This window comes from Temnothorax longispinosus, chromosome 5 (assembly GCF_030848805.1).
Source record: "Temnothorax longispinosus isolate EJ_2023e chromosome 5, Tlon_JGU_v1, whole genome shotgun sequence".
NCBI lineage: Eukaryota > Metazoa > Arthropoda > Insecta > Hymenoptera > Formicidae > Temnothorax > Temnothorax longispinosus.
Genome location: NC_092362.1, coordinates 12,957,874 through 12,976,160, shown reverse-complemented (window position 1 = coordinate 12,976,160; position 18,287 = coordinate 12,957,874). Strand labels below are relative to the sequence as shown.

At 31.1% G+C, this 18,287-nt stretch overlaps 1 protein-coding gene and 1 pseudogene across 2 annotated transcripts in view; one reads left to right on the top strand and one right to left on the bottom strand.

Annotated features, from left to right (window-relative positions):
* LOC139812572 (transmembrane reductase CYB561D2) overlaps positions 1 to 9,833 on the bottom strand; it is a 29,190-nt gene extending 19,357 nt beyond the window's left edge. The window contains exon 1 of one of the 2 annotated variants that reach the window (XM_071777465.1): positions 9,796 to 9,833. In XM_071777465.1, coding sequence (XP_071633566.1) covers positions 9,796 to 9,818 — 23 coding nt within the window. In that variant the 5' untranslated portion in view covers positions 9,819 to 9,833. Of the gene's footprint in view, positions 1 to 3,504; positions 3,673 to 9,795 lie in introns of those variants that run through there. The other variant, XM_071777466.1, reaches the window with a different exon arrangement.
* Positions 9,834 to 10,115: 282 nt separating this feature from the next.
* LOC139813252 (uncharacterized) overlaps positions 10,116 to 18,287 on the top strand; it is a 60,083-nt pseudogene continuing 51,911 nt past the window's right edge.

The following is an 18,287-nucleotide window of genomic DNA, read 5'->3' as shown; positions in this document are numbered from 1 at the left end:
TTAACGTACAGTACCTATAAATGTTTAACGTATAGTATAAATATTCATAAATACATCTGTTAAATACGTATAAATATTAATTAAACTTTAGTAATGCAAATAATGATTGATATTGTTTTCGACATGTCTCAATACAAAATGATCGTGATTTGTACTAATGTATTTAAATTTAAAATTCACGATTTAAGATACACAAATATGTATACTATACACATGTTTTGATGACTAATACCACTTTAATAATTTGTGGAAACAGCATTGCTTAAAAATATCGTAATATATTTTTATCTGCGATTGTATCTTAACTTTTATCAAACTCTCTCATACGGAATTTATTAATTATCAAACGTACAAAATTCGTCATCCATAATACTAGACAAAAATATCCTGAAAATTTCCATACAAACTCCTACTGATGCGCAAAATCTGTTTACGCGGATGGTAATCCTTGTAAATGATAAGAGGGAGTTACAAAGCTGGGTTTTCCTCTAGCCGATTACAAGCTTTGGCGCTACTACAAGAAAACGGGTTAGCTCTATAGGCAACCTTTAAAATTGAATGCGTGTCGGAAAAAGAACAAAAATCAATCCATATGTGCTGAAAGCAGAAAATAGGCAGTTTATCCAAACGGGATTACGAGGTCGCATGTATTGCTTATTCGATCCATTTGGTCCAAACTTATTTAATTATTAAAATGTTTTTCTCACAATCGGTCCAGTTTAAAAAATTAGATATTAATTTCATATATGTTATTAATCTGCCTATTTTCCATGGTCTTCAAATATTAGCAACTAGAGTTTTGGTTAAGATTTTTTAATTCTTTTTTAAAATATTATCTAGAAAAGACAGAAAATCAGAAAAACGTAAAAATATTATACATATTTGTATATTCTAAAAATAAAGATAATTTTTTTAACAAATTGCAAAATATTTAAATTATATAATAATCAACGTATACCTGTAGGATATGTTACATATTATTACGATATATCTTTATAATAAAATTAAAATTTAAAGTCACAAAATACATATTCAACAATATATAAAAGCAAGTTATTTTTCTGAACACAACATATAAAATAAAAGAATAAGAAATATGCACTGTTGGAAAATTTTTGTAGTTTTGTTAAAAAAGGTCCTTGTTAAAATTTTTGTGTAAAATAATCAACACATACATGTTTAGATTTAACATATGCCTGCTATGTTAATTGAACTTAACAAATTTAAAATGTAAAATTATTAAAATAATTTAAAAAATATGTTAAAGTAACACAATTTGAATGTATTTATTAAATGTATTAAAATTTACAGAAAAAGAATGTTGATTTACTCTATAACAGAAATGGGAATAAAAATTTACAGAAAAAGAGTGTTGATTTTATCTTACAATCTTAACTTCAACATAAAAGTTATGTTAATTGTACACATAATTAACCTCAAATTACGATCAGAATTACATTTCCTTTCTGTTGAAATATTTTAACATAGTAGGGGAGACCGGGGCTATTCGTAACACTGCTGAAATTTTGTCGCGGGCCTAACTTTAAAATGCTTGCTGCTAGAAACCTGTAATATCAATCACAGATGTCTCTTAATGTCCTCTAGGTACCAACGGAATGGCATTTGCGTGTCAACTATTTTTCTCTCTCAGTGACAGAAGGTCTAATTTCAAGTGCTCAAAGTAAAATTTTTCAAATCCCCAAAATTTGTTGTCTTGCCGAATAAAATAATAAGAGATCCAAAACGGCTTTTGTATTCAGTCAGTCGACTTCACTAACAATAAGCATAATACATGAGTAGATTATATAATATTCTTTCTTATCTGTAAGTCACGGATCATGAATGAGGAAAAACTACGCCGGGGCATTTCGTGACACGAGCAATCGGCGCAACCAAAAAAACCACGAATAAGCGTTCAAAGGAAGAACCAGTTCGCAGGGGCCGTGAACGCCTTCGAGAAGTGATTTCTCGTAATCGAATGTGAGCGATTAGGGCGATTAATGGAACAGGCGTTACTTTTTTCCTCATAATTTTTTATACATATAATATGTAAATTCTGACAAATAAAGGCCTTTTCAAAGTATAAAGTAGATAAAAATTGTATAACGAAAGAAATCCATATAGTTTGTTCAATCAGAGAAAGTGTTACGCATTACCCCATGGCCTGTCACGAATTACCCCGACCCCGAGGCAATTCGTGACACATGACACAGCGATACATTTCTTGATATATTTCGAGACTTGTGAGAGAAAAACCTATATTATTTTTATTTTAAACTAGAAAGATGGACGATTACATCGCACTAATAAAAAATTTTTAAACATTTATACAAAGCGAGAAAAAAATTCGAAATAAAAATGTGTCACGAATAGCCTCGGTCTCCCCTATCGGTGTTACCATTTAACACATCCATATTATGTGAAATTAACACAAAAATTTGAGTGGACCGTTTGGGACATGTGATTTATGTTATATTTAACACAAATTTTCCAACAATGTGTGTGCATGCGTGCGTGTGTAAGTTACCTTCAGCAAATTGTACTATTATTAATATTTATCTGCGGTAACCGAAAAATCAATTATAATGCAATGCTACATTATAATCTATCAAGGAATTAAGATTGAAGTTGACAAATAAAATACACTATAGTTCCTCTGTCCACTGGGAGATGGGTAAATGCCGAAACTGCAACATGTCCACGCGGTCTATTTTGTCCGTAAGGTAAGTCCATTTTCGTATCTTCTTTTTATTATTTTATTTCCGTCCCGAAACTGCCTACGATGAAATCGCGAGCTTATTCGTTCGTAAACCATTATTCCTTGAGAATGTTTCGACGTTCTTGAACATAAATCACTTTGAAATGTCGACGGAAGAAAAACGTAGGTATTTTGTAATGTTTTGCGGAATTTGTATAGCCGTAAATTGTAAGTACTATCTTTCTTTGTGAGAGTAAATTTAATGAACTTATAGAAAGAGACGTACGCTGTTAAATATTAAAGGATAAAATTTAAATCAATACTTTAAGCTAGATAACATTTTGTTATTTTTAACTATTATTTGTGACAAAATTTATTATTTTAACATAAAATAGAGTATTGTTTTAACTCCACTGGTTTAGTTAAATTAACATTGTTTTAGTTAAATTAACGACATATTGAGGAGCAGTGGCGACCTATAGGAATGTTTAAAAGTGACTCAAATTGAGTCATTGAGCGTGATAATTTGACACTATTTTAAACAGTATAGCATCTATAAAAAAGTAAGCATCAAAAGTGCATATTGTGGCATATCAAGACATATGCCAAAATTTGCACATGATCTCACTGGAAATTAAATTTACATTTTTATATTTGATTGAAACTCACTGTTTGTAATACTTATTAAGAGTCAATATGTCATCGATATTCTATGCACAGTTATATGTATACCAACCCACAATTAGGAATAGGATTAATTCCAACTTAAACGAAGATAAGAGAAAGAAAGATAATGTGTCACTTACGTAGGTTAACGCCGCAAACGCATACGCAAATAGCACTTTCGTAACTGACTGTCTCGAGCGACACAGACTGGCAATTGTTTACGAAGAAAACTGCACCACGCGAACTTTTTCCTCGTAATATATGCCAGCGACCGCGCGACGCGCGCGATTAATGTGGATGGTGCGCGGGGGATCAGTTCGTGAGTGAAGTCCTATGAGCCGAGATCGATGTCGAAGGCGACTGTCGTAAGATTGAGCTCGCATTAGTCGAGAGAATCTTAAGTAAGCGGAAAAGAATACGGGATGTCCCCAGCGAGATTTTTGTCTGGCGAGCGCGCTCCGTGCCTGATAAGCGCGCGGATGCTTGCCGTATTCACGTGACTCGCGTTTTTATTAATAAGACGAATGCGGCACGTATTATCAGATGCCTTCTAAGACGTGCTAACAACACTCTGACTTTTATCGCAATCACGTAAGTTTTATGAGCGGCCAGCGGCTAAAGATGTACAAATGAAATGGAGATAGATTAAACCAACACAACCGAGGATATAATCAGCGGACCAACTCAAAAGCATTCAAAGGCTCGCCGGGTACATTTATGTCCGTTGCAGATCTTGGTGCTCTCATGCATTAACCGGCACCGTCAGAATTATACAAATTTTCATATGTCTGAATGTATAAGGATTCCATATCTTTGGAGTTCATCGAGTTATACTTTATAAGGTGAAACTCGGTAGAAAATGATCTATATAAATACTTATCTTTTTTACAAAACGGTACAAAAAAAGCGCCAAATGTATGCGCCTGTCTACCTACAAAAAGTATGATATTAGAAACTGACATCAAGTAGAAATAAATCTTTGAAAAAAAACTGTTGTAAAAAAAATTAATAAAAATTATTTAATGCAAAAGACGCTGCTACATCAAATAACTTAAATATATAATATATTAATATTATTTATAATGTATTTAATACATAATATTATAATATATAATATAAATAATAATAATATATAATATTAAATTAAATCATATTATGTCTATCCCATACACTCTGTAAAAGTCGAAGAGCGAAATATAACTCAAAACGAGTGAAATGCAAGTGTAACGAAAAGTGACAACTGAGTCTGTGCACTTCGAGTTATTTGCCTACTCTATAAAGAAAGAGTAAAATTGCGTTCTATATATAAGTTGGAGTGAAATCGCACTCCATTTGAGTGAAAGGGCACTCTTTTCGAGTGCAGTAGATCAGTGTCTATTAGGAGTGAATTATGTCACTCTAGAATTTTGAGTGGAAAATTTTACTCTGTTAGAGTAATTTATCAGTCGATTTTTAGTGAATTGTAATTCAATATAGCTTTAGAGTGAGATTGTGTCATTCCGGCTAGAGTAGCCACTCTAAAAATTTGAGTAAAAAATTTACTCCTACCTTATGAGTGCCCGCATTTTCTTAAATTAGAGTGACAACACTCTCTTTTGGAGTGACTATCGCAATCACTCTAATATATTAGTGGCGCAAAACCACTCTAAGTTTTTTTTGCATTAAATTTTTTTTAATTTTGATTAAATTTTTTTAAAAATACACAACAGCTTTTTTTTTAATTAAAACATACAACAGAGCTTTTTTCCAAAGATTTATTTCTATTTGATGCCATTTTTTGATATACTTTTTGTAGATAGTCAGGCGCATGTATTTGGCGTTTTTGTACCTTTTTTTGAAAAGGTAAGTTTTAATAGATATGCCTTTTTAAAATATGTTACAATTATAATGTGTATGTATATGTGCATTAACTCATAAAGCTATTGCACACAAGTTGCGTTTTACTTCAAAGCTTTTTATTAATTATATATGTATAAGTTGTGAAATATAACTATTTTAAAGCTAATAAAACTATGCTTATTATTAATAACACAAAAATTAAAAAGAAAAAGGCCAATGATCAAGCATTAACCCTAGAGAGTCTTTCTGGAGTGATATGTCACCTCACGCGAAATTCAAATTGCGCCCCTGCCTTAAGAAGGTTAGTTTTCATCCCGAGACCCTAACCATAATTCAGTTTAGTCATCCGGCAGTCGACCTCCGTCATTCAGCAAGTGCGTTAGATCCGTGCAGCAGCTGAAAACCGAAAAAGAAAATCGTTTGGGGTGACGTAGTACCCCCTTTGGCCGTTTACGTTCGACTTTTACCAGATTAAAGTATATTTCAGATTTTTTGTGAAAATCGATAATGAAAAATTATACACTTTATAGCACTCCCCGGAAAATTCTACCCCTGTTTCATATATAATTCTTTAAGATTCGGTCAATTTCATTTTTGCTGTTCTTGCACAGCAACTGATTAAAACTTTGTAAAGTTTTTGTGGAGTTAATTTTACTGTTTTCATGTACTTTTATAACTTTTGACTACCTTTCAAATAAATAATAATTGACAGAATCTGTTTTACTTTCCATTTCTTGCGATTTTTCCCATCCGACAGTTTTTCGTCATTTCCTCTACTTCAGACGTTCAAAGAAATATGTTTTTTTTAAGAAACAAAAAAATCGCTTACATGCCTTTGAAGGTTGTCTATTCGTCTTTCAAAATCCGTTGGAATTTTAAAAATCGGTGAATTTGATGAAAAACTACAGCATTTTTTATAAAAATAGTCATTTTAGCCCAATTTTTGGTTCTTTTTTTGTTTTTCGAAATTTTTTTACTGTTTTTTTTTACTACCGCAAATTGATGACTACTATCGTCTTCCCTATTAAAAAACAAACAAAATTATCTATTATAAAGTTGTCTAACAACAAATAGAAACATTATACACGCGGTACAAGTTTGGGGTGTTTTTATACCCCGCTTGGCCTTTCACGTATGAGAAAATTCATAAAAACTCTCTAGGGTTAATAGATGTTAAAACATATAATTAATTAACATATATACAAAGAACGGAACGTTTCGACTTCACAGAGTCTTCTTCAGCCGTAGTATAAAATATTATATTTAGGTTAACATAAATTGTGTACAGGTATTCGTAATTACAAAAATATAAAATTCTTAAATCTATAGAGCCACATCACCGTTCAAGAGCCTGACGAATACATACTGAGTTTTTGTCGTTGCATCTACGAAGTCAAAACCGAAGATAAAATGTAGTCAGCGAAATTACATAATTAATTCCTCCAGTCCATAAGAATTGTTTTTGTCAGGTTGTATGGTCTAAATATAAAAAGGATTTTCTGAAAGGAGATCGTATGTAACTAAATTAATTGTCGTAAGTAAGAAATCCGTTAAAACTTACATGTATTTGCCAGGACGTAAAATATGTGCGATGTAATGCTCTTTCTCGTGTTGCGGATGTCAAATGACTGCGCAAATTGTCGGGGCGAACAGGGTAATTGTTTAGATGGGGGGGGGGGGATCACCTTGAATGACCTTGATATTTTAGTATGTTGTCAAGGTCACCCTCCTGAGTGACCTTCAAAAGATTTCAGCCCGCGCTCGTTATTCGTTAAAAAGTTATAAACAAAAAAAGTTTGGAAAATATAGCAGTTATTTTGAGTACTAATAGACATAAATAATTGATATTTATGTGGAAATAGTGTATGTATGAACGAAGGAAAATTATTTAAAGTGAATTGTTGATATATTGAAAGGAAAGTTATTTAAAGTAGAGAATAGAGAGTATGTACTTTTAAAGCGCGTCACTAAACTACATAGATTAGTTGACGCGCTTTAAACACTTAAATACTTTTAAAGCGCGTCACTAACCTATAATAAAGTATTCTCTGCTTTAACAAAAAGACTTCAATTTATCAACAATTTACTGCTTTAAATGTTGTGTTTTGGTAAAGCAGCGACTTTCTCGCGAAATAAAGTATTCTCTGCTTAAAAAAAAAAAAAAAACGTACTTAACGAATAACGAGCGCGGGCTGAACCTTATGAAGGTCACTCAGGGTGAGCTTGACAACATACTAAAATATCAAGATCATCCAAGGTGATCCCCCCATCTAAACAATTACCGTCAAGTATGCTAAAATATGAGTCAGCAAGAAATTCTGTGTTTGTATTAAAATTGATCCCGTTTTTTTGTTCCTTGATGTGTAACATCTCTGATATAAGTCTCTTATAAAAATTTGGTTCAGAATCGAGTATCACTGTATTGTCCAATCGAAAGTGTGATTGAATTTTGTAATGTGTTCCGAAATCACAGAATACCTTGATGGATTCGTTTTGATGTTGTTTTTGTGTTTATTTAATCTAGTTAAGTTGTCGCTTTGTCTGTCCTACGTATAAAGCACTGCAATCTTTACACGATATTTTGTATATTACATTATTGTTAAAAATTCCGGAATTTTAGTCTTTTTGTGCCTTGACGAACCTGCCAAAATTATTTAAAACTCTGTATCTTATTATATGCTCCTCGTTGTTAAGTAAATGGGCAGCTTTGTTAGATATGTTTTTTTATAAACGGGGTGACTATGAATTTTTTACTCTGCACCGTGTCGTCGCTATGTTGACTTAATGATTCAATTTCTTTTATGTGTTTAAGCTTACTGTTAAGGAGATATTTTAATCTCAGATTGACTTTCCTGAAGATTAATTCGAGAGGATACCCATTGTTCAGTAAAATGTTGATTATTTCCAAATTTTTTATGTAATACATGGGGTGGGACAGTAGATAGCTCTGTCGACTAAACTGAATATTGTACCTATCTTGTGACAATCCGGGTCATCCGAGTGGTAAGAAAGGTATCTATCAGAGGACATTTTCTTTTGATACTAATCTATGTATAAAGTATTATCAATAACGTGCAAAGATAGATCCAAGAAATTCAAACTGCGATCTATCTCATATTCCACAGTAAACTTTAGTCTCTCGTGATAACTGTTAAAAATGTCTACGATGTCTTGTAATATATCAGAGGGTGCTGCCATTATTATGTCGTCAACATAGCGACGATAAAAAGTCAAAGCTAATCTGATCAATCTCAGTGATGTTTCCTCTAGGTCTTGTATCACGACGTTAGCAACGATCGGGGATAGTGGCGATCCCATTGGTGCACCGTAGGTTTTCCTGTATATCACGTTATTGAAAGTGAAATATGTGGATGTTAAAACAAACTCGAGAGCTAATAAAAATTCTTTTTTCGGTATTTTTGTTCTTTTACTTATGTATTGCCAACGGTTGCTAACCCCTTTGATTGCGAGATCCAGAGGAATGTTGATAAACAATGATGTTACATCTAATGAGACCATGACATCCAAACTAGAGATTTTTTTGTTAGAGAGTTCTCTGTATAGATCGAAACTATTATCTACGTAACCAACCGCATGAGGAATGCTTTCCGAGATTATATCATGCAGATATCTTGCGAAGGCATATAAAGCTGTGTTTACGGATAAGACTATAATTCTAAAAGAGTGATTCTCTTTATGAATCTTTGAGAGACCATAAGCTTTAAGTAGAAGAGAATCGCTAGACCGGAGTTTATACAAATCTTGTTTGGAAATGTAATCCTTTTCTGGTGCCATATTTTTAATAAGTTATTCAATTTATTTTCTATTTGTTTTGACGGATTTTTGGTGACTACCGTGTACGTATTGGTATCATTTAACATATTTTCAATTTTTTGTACATAGATGTTTTTATTTAAAGCTACTGGTGACGTTACCTTTGGCACTCCTTGTGAAAATAATATCATCATTTTCAGTACAAAACCGTTGGGTCGTTTTTTGTATTAAAAATAATCTATTGCTGATTGTATCACTAGTCGGTTTCGTATGTAAGAAATTATGGAATTGTGGGATGACAAGATTACGTATTTTAATAAGGTTTTTTATATTGTGGTAAAGAAAAGGACAATTAAGTAAAATTCAACAAGTTGTACAAAAGATTTGAACAAAATATAAATAAATTAAACTGTGTTATTAATAAAAATAAAAATAAATAAACACGTTCGTATAAATAGAAAAATTAAAAAGAAAACGGCCAATGATCGAGCATTAATAGATGTTAAAACATATAATTAATTAACATATATACAATTGGCCTTTTTTTAAATTTTTATATTTATACAAGCATGGTTATTTATATTCAATAAAAGTTATTCGCCAGTGATGAAATAATTCGGTATAGTTAAACGGCCTGACTGGCAAGTTTTATTAAGCATATCACAACGACGTTTCGACCACTATTTTGGGTCCTTTTCAAGTTATTTTAACAATGCTGGAATAAAAGAATGAAAGAATATATAAAAAATTAAAAATTAAAAATTAAACAACATTACGCGTTGAACAGATTCACGAGAATATCGGTAAATAGGACTTACATGGAACATTGTGCGTCAATCATATAAAATTCGTGGCGAGTCGGAAAAATACGACGGTCTCATGTGAAGGCCGAACAACTAATGATACATTATCGCAAAATACAGTAAACATAGAAGGAGAACTTAAAGTGATACATTGTCGCAAATATACAGTAAACATAGAAGGAGAACTTAAAGTGAAGATATTATTCGATCATAGACCAATGGCAGGTTTTCAGTGTCTTTCTGTGAGTTGATTGCCTCTTTATGTTTTTTAATGAATAGCATTTCAGAAATTTCACGTTTTTTTACCCCCCAACCAACCCCCCAACCAACATTCGGTCGTCAGTAGGCATAGAACAGACTCCGACCATAATTTCAAATGGCAGGATGTTACAATCTTACACAAAAAACAAAATTTAAAAAAACGTGAAATTTCTGAAATGCTATTCATTAAAAAACATAAAGAGGCAATCAACTCACAGAAAGACACTGAAAACCTGCCATTGGTCTATGATCGAATAATATCTTCACTTTAAGTTCTCCTTCTATGTTTACTGTATATTTGCGACAATGTATCACTTTAAGTTCTCCTTCTATGTTTACTGTATTTTGCGATAATGTATCATTAGTTGTTCGGCCTTCACATGAGACCGTCGTATTTTTCCGACCCGCCACGAATTTTATATGATTGACGCACAATGTTCCATGTAAGTCCTATTTACCGATATTCTCGTGAATCTGTTCAACGCGTAATGTTGTTTAATTTTTAATTTTTAATTTTTTATATATTCTTTCATTCTTTTATTCCAGCATTGTTAAAATAACTTGAAAAGGACCCAAAATAGTGGTCGAAACGTCGTTGTGATATGCTTAATAAAACTTGCCAGTCAGGCCGTTTAACTATACCGAATGGTTATTTATTTTTATTTTTATTAATAACACAGTTTAATTTATTTATCTTTTGTTCAAATCTTTTGTACAACTTGTTGAATTTTACTTAATTGTCCTTTTCTTTCTTATATAAACCAACTTTTTGTCCTTTGTCTCCTCATACATGCTTTGACTGTTATTAACACAGTGGCAGCTTACAATATGTTTTAAAAGCAGCACATATCACGATTTTTACATATGTATCTGAATTTTTAATTCTCACCTTATCTAAAATGTACACATCACCTTTAATTTAATTTTTGTACTATTACAGTTTTAATTTTTGACATCACACGGAGGAAACTTTTCTCTTTATGCGTTAGACTGCGAATAATGCGTTTGCGTACCTTTGTAATTTGTAATTTTTAATCGCCATTGATTTGTAATTACACTGAGAATGGTCTGAATACAGACTGAACGTTTGTAATTCTTATTAAATACATACATATGTAAATATCGACACTAACACTTAGTTGTGGCGCTAAGCTTCTTTAATTTCATTATTGATTTTACTAATGAGTACTGTCAATCTATCTTGCTAGTATCGATAAGAAACGGTGCGTAATGCTTGGCTAATTTCAACATGCAATCGCTTGTATATCTATGTGGTAGAGATGTTAAACAAAATTTTTATGCATTTAGTCAATTCCTATTTCAAACAGTACAATATTGTAATATTTCAAAAATTCTATACTTAAAAATTTCTATACTTAAAGTATATTTTTATACCATCTTTTACATCTTTTAAATACATACATATATAAATATCGACACTAACACTTAGTTGTGGCGCTAAGCTTCTTTAATTTTATTATTGATTTTACTAATGAGTACTGTCAATCTATCTTGCTAGTATCGATAGTATCGATTTTAATTTATTTTTACATTTATATTACTTTTAAATATTGATTAATCATTAACTATTTAACATTTTTATCAAATTTGATAATAGCAAGCATACTTAACTGTTTGAAACATGACCTCTTGAAGATAAAAAAAAATTTTGAAATATATTTTCGATTTATCAATACCTTAATTAGATTATCGACATCATTATCTTGATCATTGAGAAGATATGAATAATGAGTAATATATTATACTTACACTTTCTTTTAGATAAGGCTATACATATAGGTTTTACATGATAAAAAAATGCTTTCTTACAATTATGAAATTTATATAGAAATAATATTATATAGAATTAATATATTATTGACACGCTATTAACATATTAACCTTCGGTTGTCACACGGGGTCAAAGTGACCCCAGACTATTTTTTTTATTAAAGTAACATATCTTAAGAGCATACTATGCAAAATTTTGAGTAAGAAACATTGAAAAATAAAAATTATAATTTTTTTTTTGAATTTACATTTTTTAAAGATTTTTTTTAACATAATGCTACTCAAGAAGTTAATTTTTTATAATGAGAATACATTCTACAATGTTTATATTCAAGTCTAGAATTTTTTGCGATCCACTTAATTAAACTGTTATAGTTTTTAAACAGCAGCTGCTTGAAAATTGGTTGTAGTCCAGTCAAATTAGACATTTGAGCTCGGAAGTGAAGCGGAATCAATAAAACCTTTTTAGGGTTGTTGGGGGGATGTAGAAGAGCTTATTTCTGAGTTCCCTGGCGAAAATATTTCTATAAAATTAAAAAAAAAATAAAAGTGTACTACAAAAAACTATAAAATATAATTGCCAGAATCTATTAAATTCTACATGAATTTAAGAAGTACTACAAAATCCTACATGAAAATGCTAGAATTGGAACACTTTTGTAAATTTTTATATTTTTTAAGTGCATCTTGATCTATAAATTTTTCGGTAAAACTACGCCAAACTACAACTAATACTGATATTCTACATTTCTATATCTATTTGAGTACAGTAGACTACAAGAAAATACTGGAATTAAAACACTCCTAATGAGGAAATTCACCCAACATAAAAAAAATTATATTTATTTTGAAATTTTATTACTACCTTTTAGCTAAATTTGTTTCTTAAGATGCAACCTATGATTATAAATATTTTCTCTTACTTGAAAAACACACTTACCTTGATGGAATTCGAACTTTCTTTTTTTAACGAGGATAATTTATTAACTCATATATATATATATATATATATACATTATATTACTATATACATTGTAGTTCCTGCCTATTTAGCTTAACCTACTTTTTCAATTAAGTACAAGTTTATCTTATGTCCATCTCCGGTACTTTTTACTTTATTCTCATTGCATTATATACCTATCCTTTGTAATAGGGATTCGAACTCGAGACCTCGGGACCTCTGGATCGTGAGCCAACCATCTTACGTGGTAGACTACTTCTTAATTTGATGTAAGTGTTATATATAGTCTACATGTGTCATAACCAACGCAAATATATAATTTTTCAAAAATTCTTAAGAAACAAATTCGGTTTAAAAAGAGTAATAAAATTTCGAATCGGATATACGAATATAATTTTTTCTTAATGTCGGGTGAATAAAAAACTAGTGCCGGCTCATTACAAAATAGGCCTATTGGGCCAACATCGCGCCGCGCGATTACAAAAAAAAAAGCTTCTTTATTCTAACTTATCTGTAAAATAAAAAGCGAGTCATTATAAAAAAAACCTTTACATCACACGTGCGTGGAAAGTGGCCCATTATGCGCGTGTCACGCGCGTAATGTGCCACTCTCCACGCACTTGTGATATAAAATAGGGTGTGTAACACGTGTGTTAAGTTGAAAATTGGACGTGCGGAGTGGACGCACGAGCCGGAGGCGAGTTGGCGCACTGCGTGCGGGAATATCTCATTCCTACACGGCCTCGAGTGAGAAATCTCTCGCGCGTGCAAAATCGGCCATCCGTCGCACAGATGGCGCGTGCGCAATGGGCCACTTTTCACGCACTTTGTAATATAAAGGCTGGATTCGGGGAGCGCGCTATTTGCTTATTCTATCCTTGTTTTACACCTGATGAGCGATAAAGATAGAATGATGCAATAGCGCTAATAGCGCGCTCCCCGAACGCAGCCAAAATAGGGTGTGTAACACGTGCGGGTTGAGAATTGGACACTCGTGCGGGTGATTGCCTTCGGCTCGCCTTCGGCTCGTGCATCCACTCCGCACTCGTGTCCAAAATTCTCAACTTCCCGCACTTGTTACACAAATAACTATACCCAGCACCACATACACACATGTCTAAAACCGCATAACCCGGGAAAAAAAATTTCTTATTTATTCATATTAGTTTATATTAGTAGATACATGCACTGAGAAAAAAAATTTGTCAATCCCAAGAAATATTTAGTCCGATACGTTCAACTAAACATTTTAGTTAGTTAACTAAACATTAGTTGAATTAATTAATTCTTGATTAAAGAAACGAAATAAATTGTTGAAACAACTAATATTTAGTTAACTAACTAAAATGTTTAGTTGAACGTATCGAACTAAATATTTCTTGGGATTAACAATTTTTTTTCTCAGTGTGATTATATATGATCATATAAGAAATGGAAAATATAATATCTTAAACAATATTATATGGTCATATATAAGAGAGTATATAATTATACATGGCCATATATAAGCATATATGATTATATACTCTGGGAAAAATACCTCTTATTTGTTTATATTAGTAAATATATAATTATATATGGTCATTAAGAAATGGAAATTTAATCTTGAACAATATTATATGGCTAAATCTCTTTAAGTATAACTTTATATAGTCATATATGGTTTTGTATACTAGTATATTATCATGTAAAAGTATATTTATAAGGTTAACCCTAGACAGACTCACTGGGGTGTACGGGACCCCACGCGAAATTCAAATTGAGCCCCTGCCTTAGGAAGGTTAGTTTTCATACCGAGACCCTAACCATAATTCAGTTTAGTCATCCGGCAATCGACCTCTGTGATTCAGCGAGTGCATTAGATCCGTGTAGCAGCTGTGACCGAAAAAGAAAATCGTTTGGGGTATCGTACACCCCAATGAGTCATTTACGCTCGACATTTACCACAGTAAAGTATATTTCAGATTTTTTGTGAAAATCGGTAACGAAAAATTATACACTTTATAGCACTCCCCGGAAAATTCTACCCCTGTTTCATATATAATTGTTTAAGATTCGGTAAATTATTTCATTTTTGCTGTTCTTGCACAGCAACTGATTAAAACTTTGTAAAGTTTTTGTGGAGTTAATTTTACTGTTTTCATATACTTTTATAACTTTTGACTACCTTTCAAATAAATAATAATCGACAGAATCTGTTTTACTTTCCATTTCTTGCGATTTTTCCCATCCGACAGTTTTTCGTCATTTCCTCTACTTCAGATGTTCAAAGAAATATGTTTTTTTTAAGAAACGAAAAAATCGCTTATATGCCCTTGAAGGTTGTCTATTCGTCTTTCAAAATCCGTTGGAAATTTTAAAATCGGTGAATTTTATGAAAAACTACAGCATTTTTTATAAAAATAGTTATTTCAGCCTAATTTTTGGTTCTTTTTCTTGTTTTTCGAAATTTTTTTACTGTTTTTTTTTACTACCGCAAATTCATGACTACTATCGTCTTCCCTATTAAACAACAAACAAAATTATCTATTATAAAGTTTTCTAAGAACATTCTAGAAATATTATACACGCGATACAAGTTTGGGGTTATTAACACCCCAGTGAGTCATTCACGTATGAGAAAAATAAGTGAGTCTGTCTATTAAAGATAATCATATATGAATATATACTCTATAATGGATCTATCCATATAACTGTTATAAATATTCTTCTAATAGTATATTATTTTACTTGACAATATCAAATTAATATAAAATATATTATTTTTAGTTTCAGTTTACCCAATTGCGTTTTAAGTCCGACAAAGTCTATATTGGCACGCAGTGCCAATTTAAAAAACTGAAACATGTATTTAATAATAATTGATATTGTGAAATATTATTAAGCATCAAGATCCGCTTCGACCGAAAACGGCACTTCTCATTGCTTATATGTTATTTTGAGTTTTCTTTTTTTTTCTAATTTTGCATAAGATACTTAATTTTTTTAATTGACATATTAATTTTTACTTTTCATGGAAAGGTTGAAGGTTTGGTTGAAGGTCTGTTAATTTTCATGTAAAATTGTAGTATCTTATAAACATCTAAAAAAAGCAAATTTATGTAGATTTTTATGAATTCGCGAGTTGTAAAAGGCTTAAGGATTTTGTCGTTTTCTGTAGAACCTTGTAGTATTGTATGCAAAATTACAACCATTCACGAATCAGAAATTTATATAAGAAAAAAATTATACATTTATGTATTTTTTTATTGGACTTTACAACAAACTATACGAAAATAAAAACATAAGTATTTTGACTTCTGCGAATTAAGAAGTTATTAATAATAGATGAATTTTGGAAGATTTGTGTAAAAACTTGTAACATTTAACTAAAAATTACAAATTTTAATTAGCCATAATTGTAATAGATTTTTGAGCTGTACAAACAAATCGGTATTTGTTACTATTCATACAAAATTGTGGTATTTTATGAGAAACTAAAAACTGGATTATATTCTAATTTGTATAGTTTTACGATATGTAAATTGTGGTAGATTTCTATAGTCATTTATAAATAATTGTAGTATTCTACAAGTAAGCAAATGTTTTAATTTTTTAAGATTTTGTTTCTTCTTAAATTTTTAAAATTTTAGATCTTCGTACTATTTTTTTTATAAAATTGTAGTTTTTCATGAAATACTACCTGCAAAATTTCTTGATTTGAGAACATTGTAATTTGTGGTACTATTTCGTAGATATTTCTACAAAAAAATAACTAATTCTACAAAAAATTAAATATTTCAACAAAAATGTACAAATTTCTATTTTTAGTCAAATTTTGTAGTTATTCATAGAAATTTTTTCTGCCAGGGTTGTCGGGTTAATCGGACGGATAGGTTTTTAAGAGGGGGGAGAGGGAATAAAAAATTTTGTTTTTTTGCAATAACTCGGCAAATTTTGACCGTACATGATTTACTAACCCCTCATTTTGTAGCTCTTTTAAAGCCCTACAATTTATTTCGTGAAGATCCTAACCTAAAATCAATATTTGTCTACATTAAATGTTACATTTTAAATTAAGTAAGTAATTAATGTTAATATTTTAAATTTTATATGTAACATTTTAATATAATATTCGAATTTAATATCTAAATGTAATATTGAAATATAATTTTTACATTTCATAGAACTCGACAAATATTGATTTTAGGTTAGGGTCTTTACGAAATGAATTGTAGGGCTTTAAAAGAGCTACAAAATGAAGGGTTAGTAAATCATGTACGGTCAAAATTTGCCCAGTTATTGCGAAAAAACGAAATTTTTTATTCCTCCTCTCCCCCTTAAAAACCTATCGGTCCGATTAACCCGACAACTCAGAAATAAGCTCTTCTACATCTCCCGAACAACCCTAAAAAGGTTTCACTGATCCCGCTTTACTTCCGAGCAAAAGCCCTTTTTTTGTCTAATTTGACTGGACTATTGGGGTTAAATTAACCCCGTGCCGTGTGACAAACGTGTTCGAAAAAAAGGTGACAACCGAGAGTTAACAATAAAAATAAAAATAAAAATAAAATTATGTAAATAGTAATTTTATTCTATCTAAAAGTAATCTTAATTCTACTAAAATATTTATATTAATCTTTTCTAGAAATGTATGCCATTTTTACATGCACTTTTTTACTTATATAAGAAGTCGTAGAAATTGATGATATATTGTTATATATATTAGTTTACATATTTAATGCATTTAATACGAAAAAATATATATTTTTTGACGTGTGTTATCTATACCGAGTTTCGCTTTATAATGTATAATGCAATGAATATATATGGGCAGATCCATTACTTTTCGACCAAAAGTTGCGGGGGTGGGTCACCGATTTTGATGCCGATTTTTTCCTCGAAAGTACACTAGAAAAGGAGATGATCCTGAAAATTTGAGCCCGATTCGATCAAATCCGGCCGCTGGAGAATTTTTTTAATTTTGAAAAAAGTTGATTTTTCAGTCATTTTCAAAAATTTATATCTCAGCTTCTATATAACTTAGAGACTCGTTTGAGGCCGCATTCTTTTCTGTAAACCCTCTACTTTTAAGGAAAAAATTGGTCATTGGTTTACACTCAAGTTCGGCTTCACGGCGAGCTGCTAACTAAACCACTGTTTTAGAGAAATTTTGCCTATTTTTGAAATGCTGTCATATCTACAGTTTTCGAAGTAGAGGGTTGATCAGCAGCTGATATTTTTTGTTCAGGTGTACTCTGAAGAAATCTACCCACTTTTTACTTGATTGCTTCTATTTCGTTAAGTTATGGCCATCTAAAGCCGATCGATTTTCGAAAAATCGCCATTTTCAGATAGCCAGAACTTTTTTTTTCAACTCGAAATCCTTTGAAATTTTCAGGGAATATACTTCATTATATCCTTAAACAACCCTGAAAATTTCAATTTTGGAATAGAAGTGGTTTCCGAGTTATGAAGTTTTTAAAATGTCAACTTTTCGATTTAATATGACATT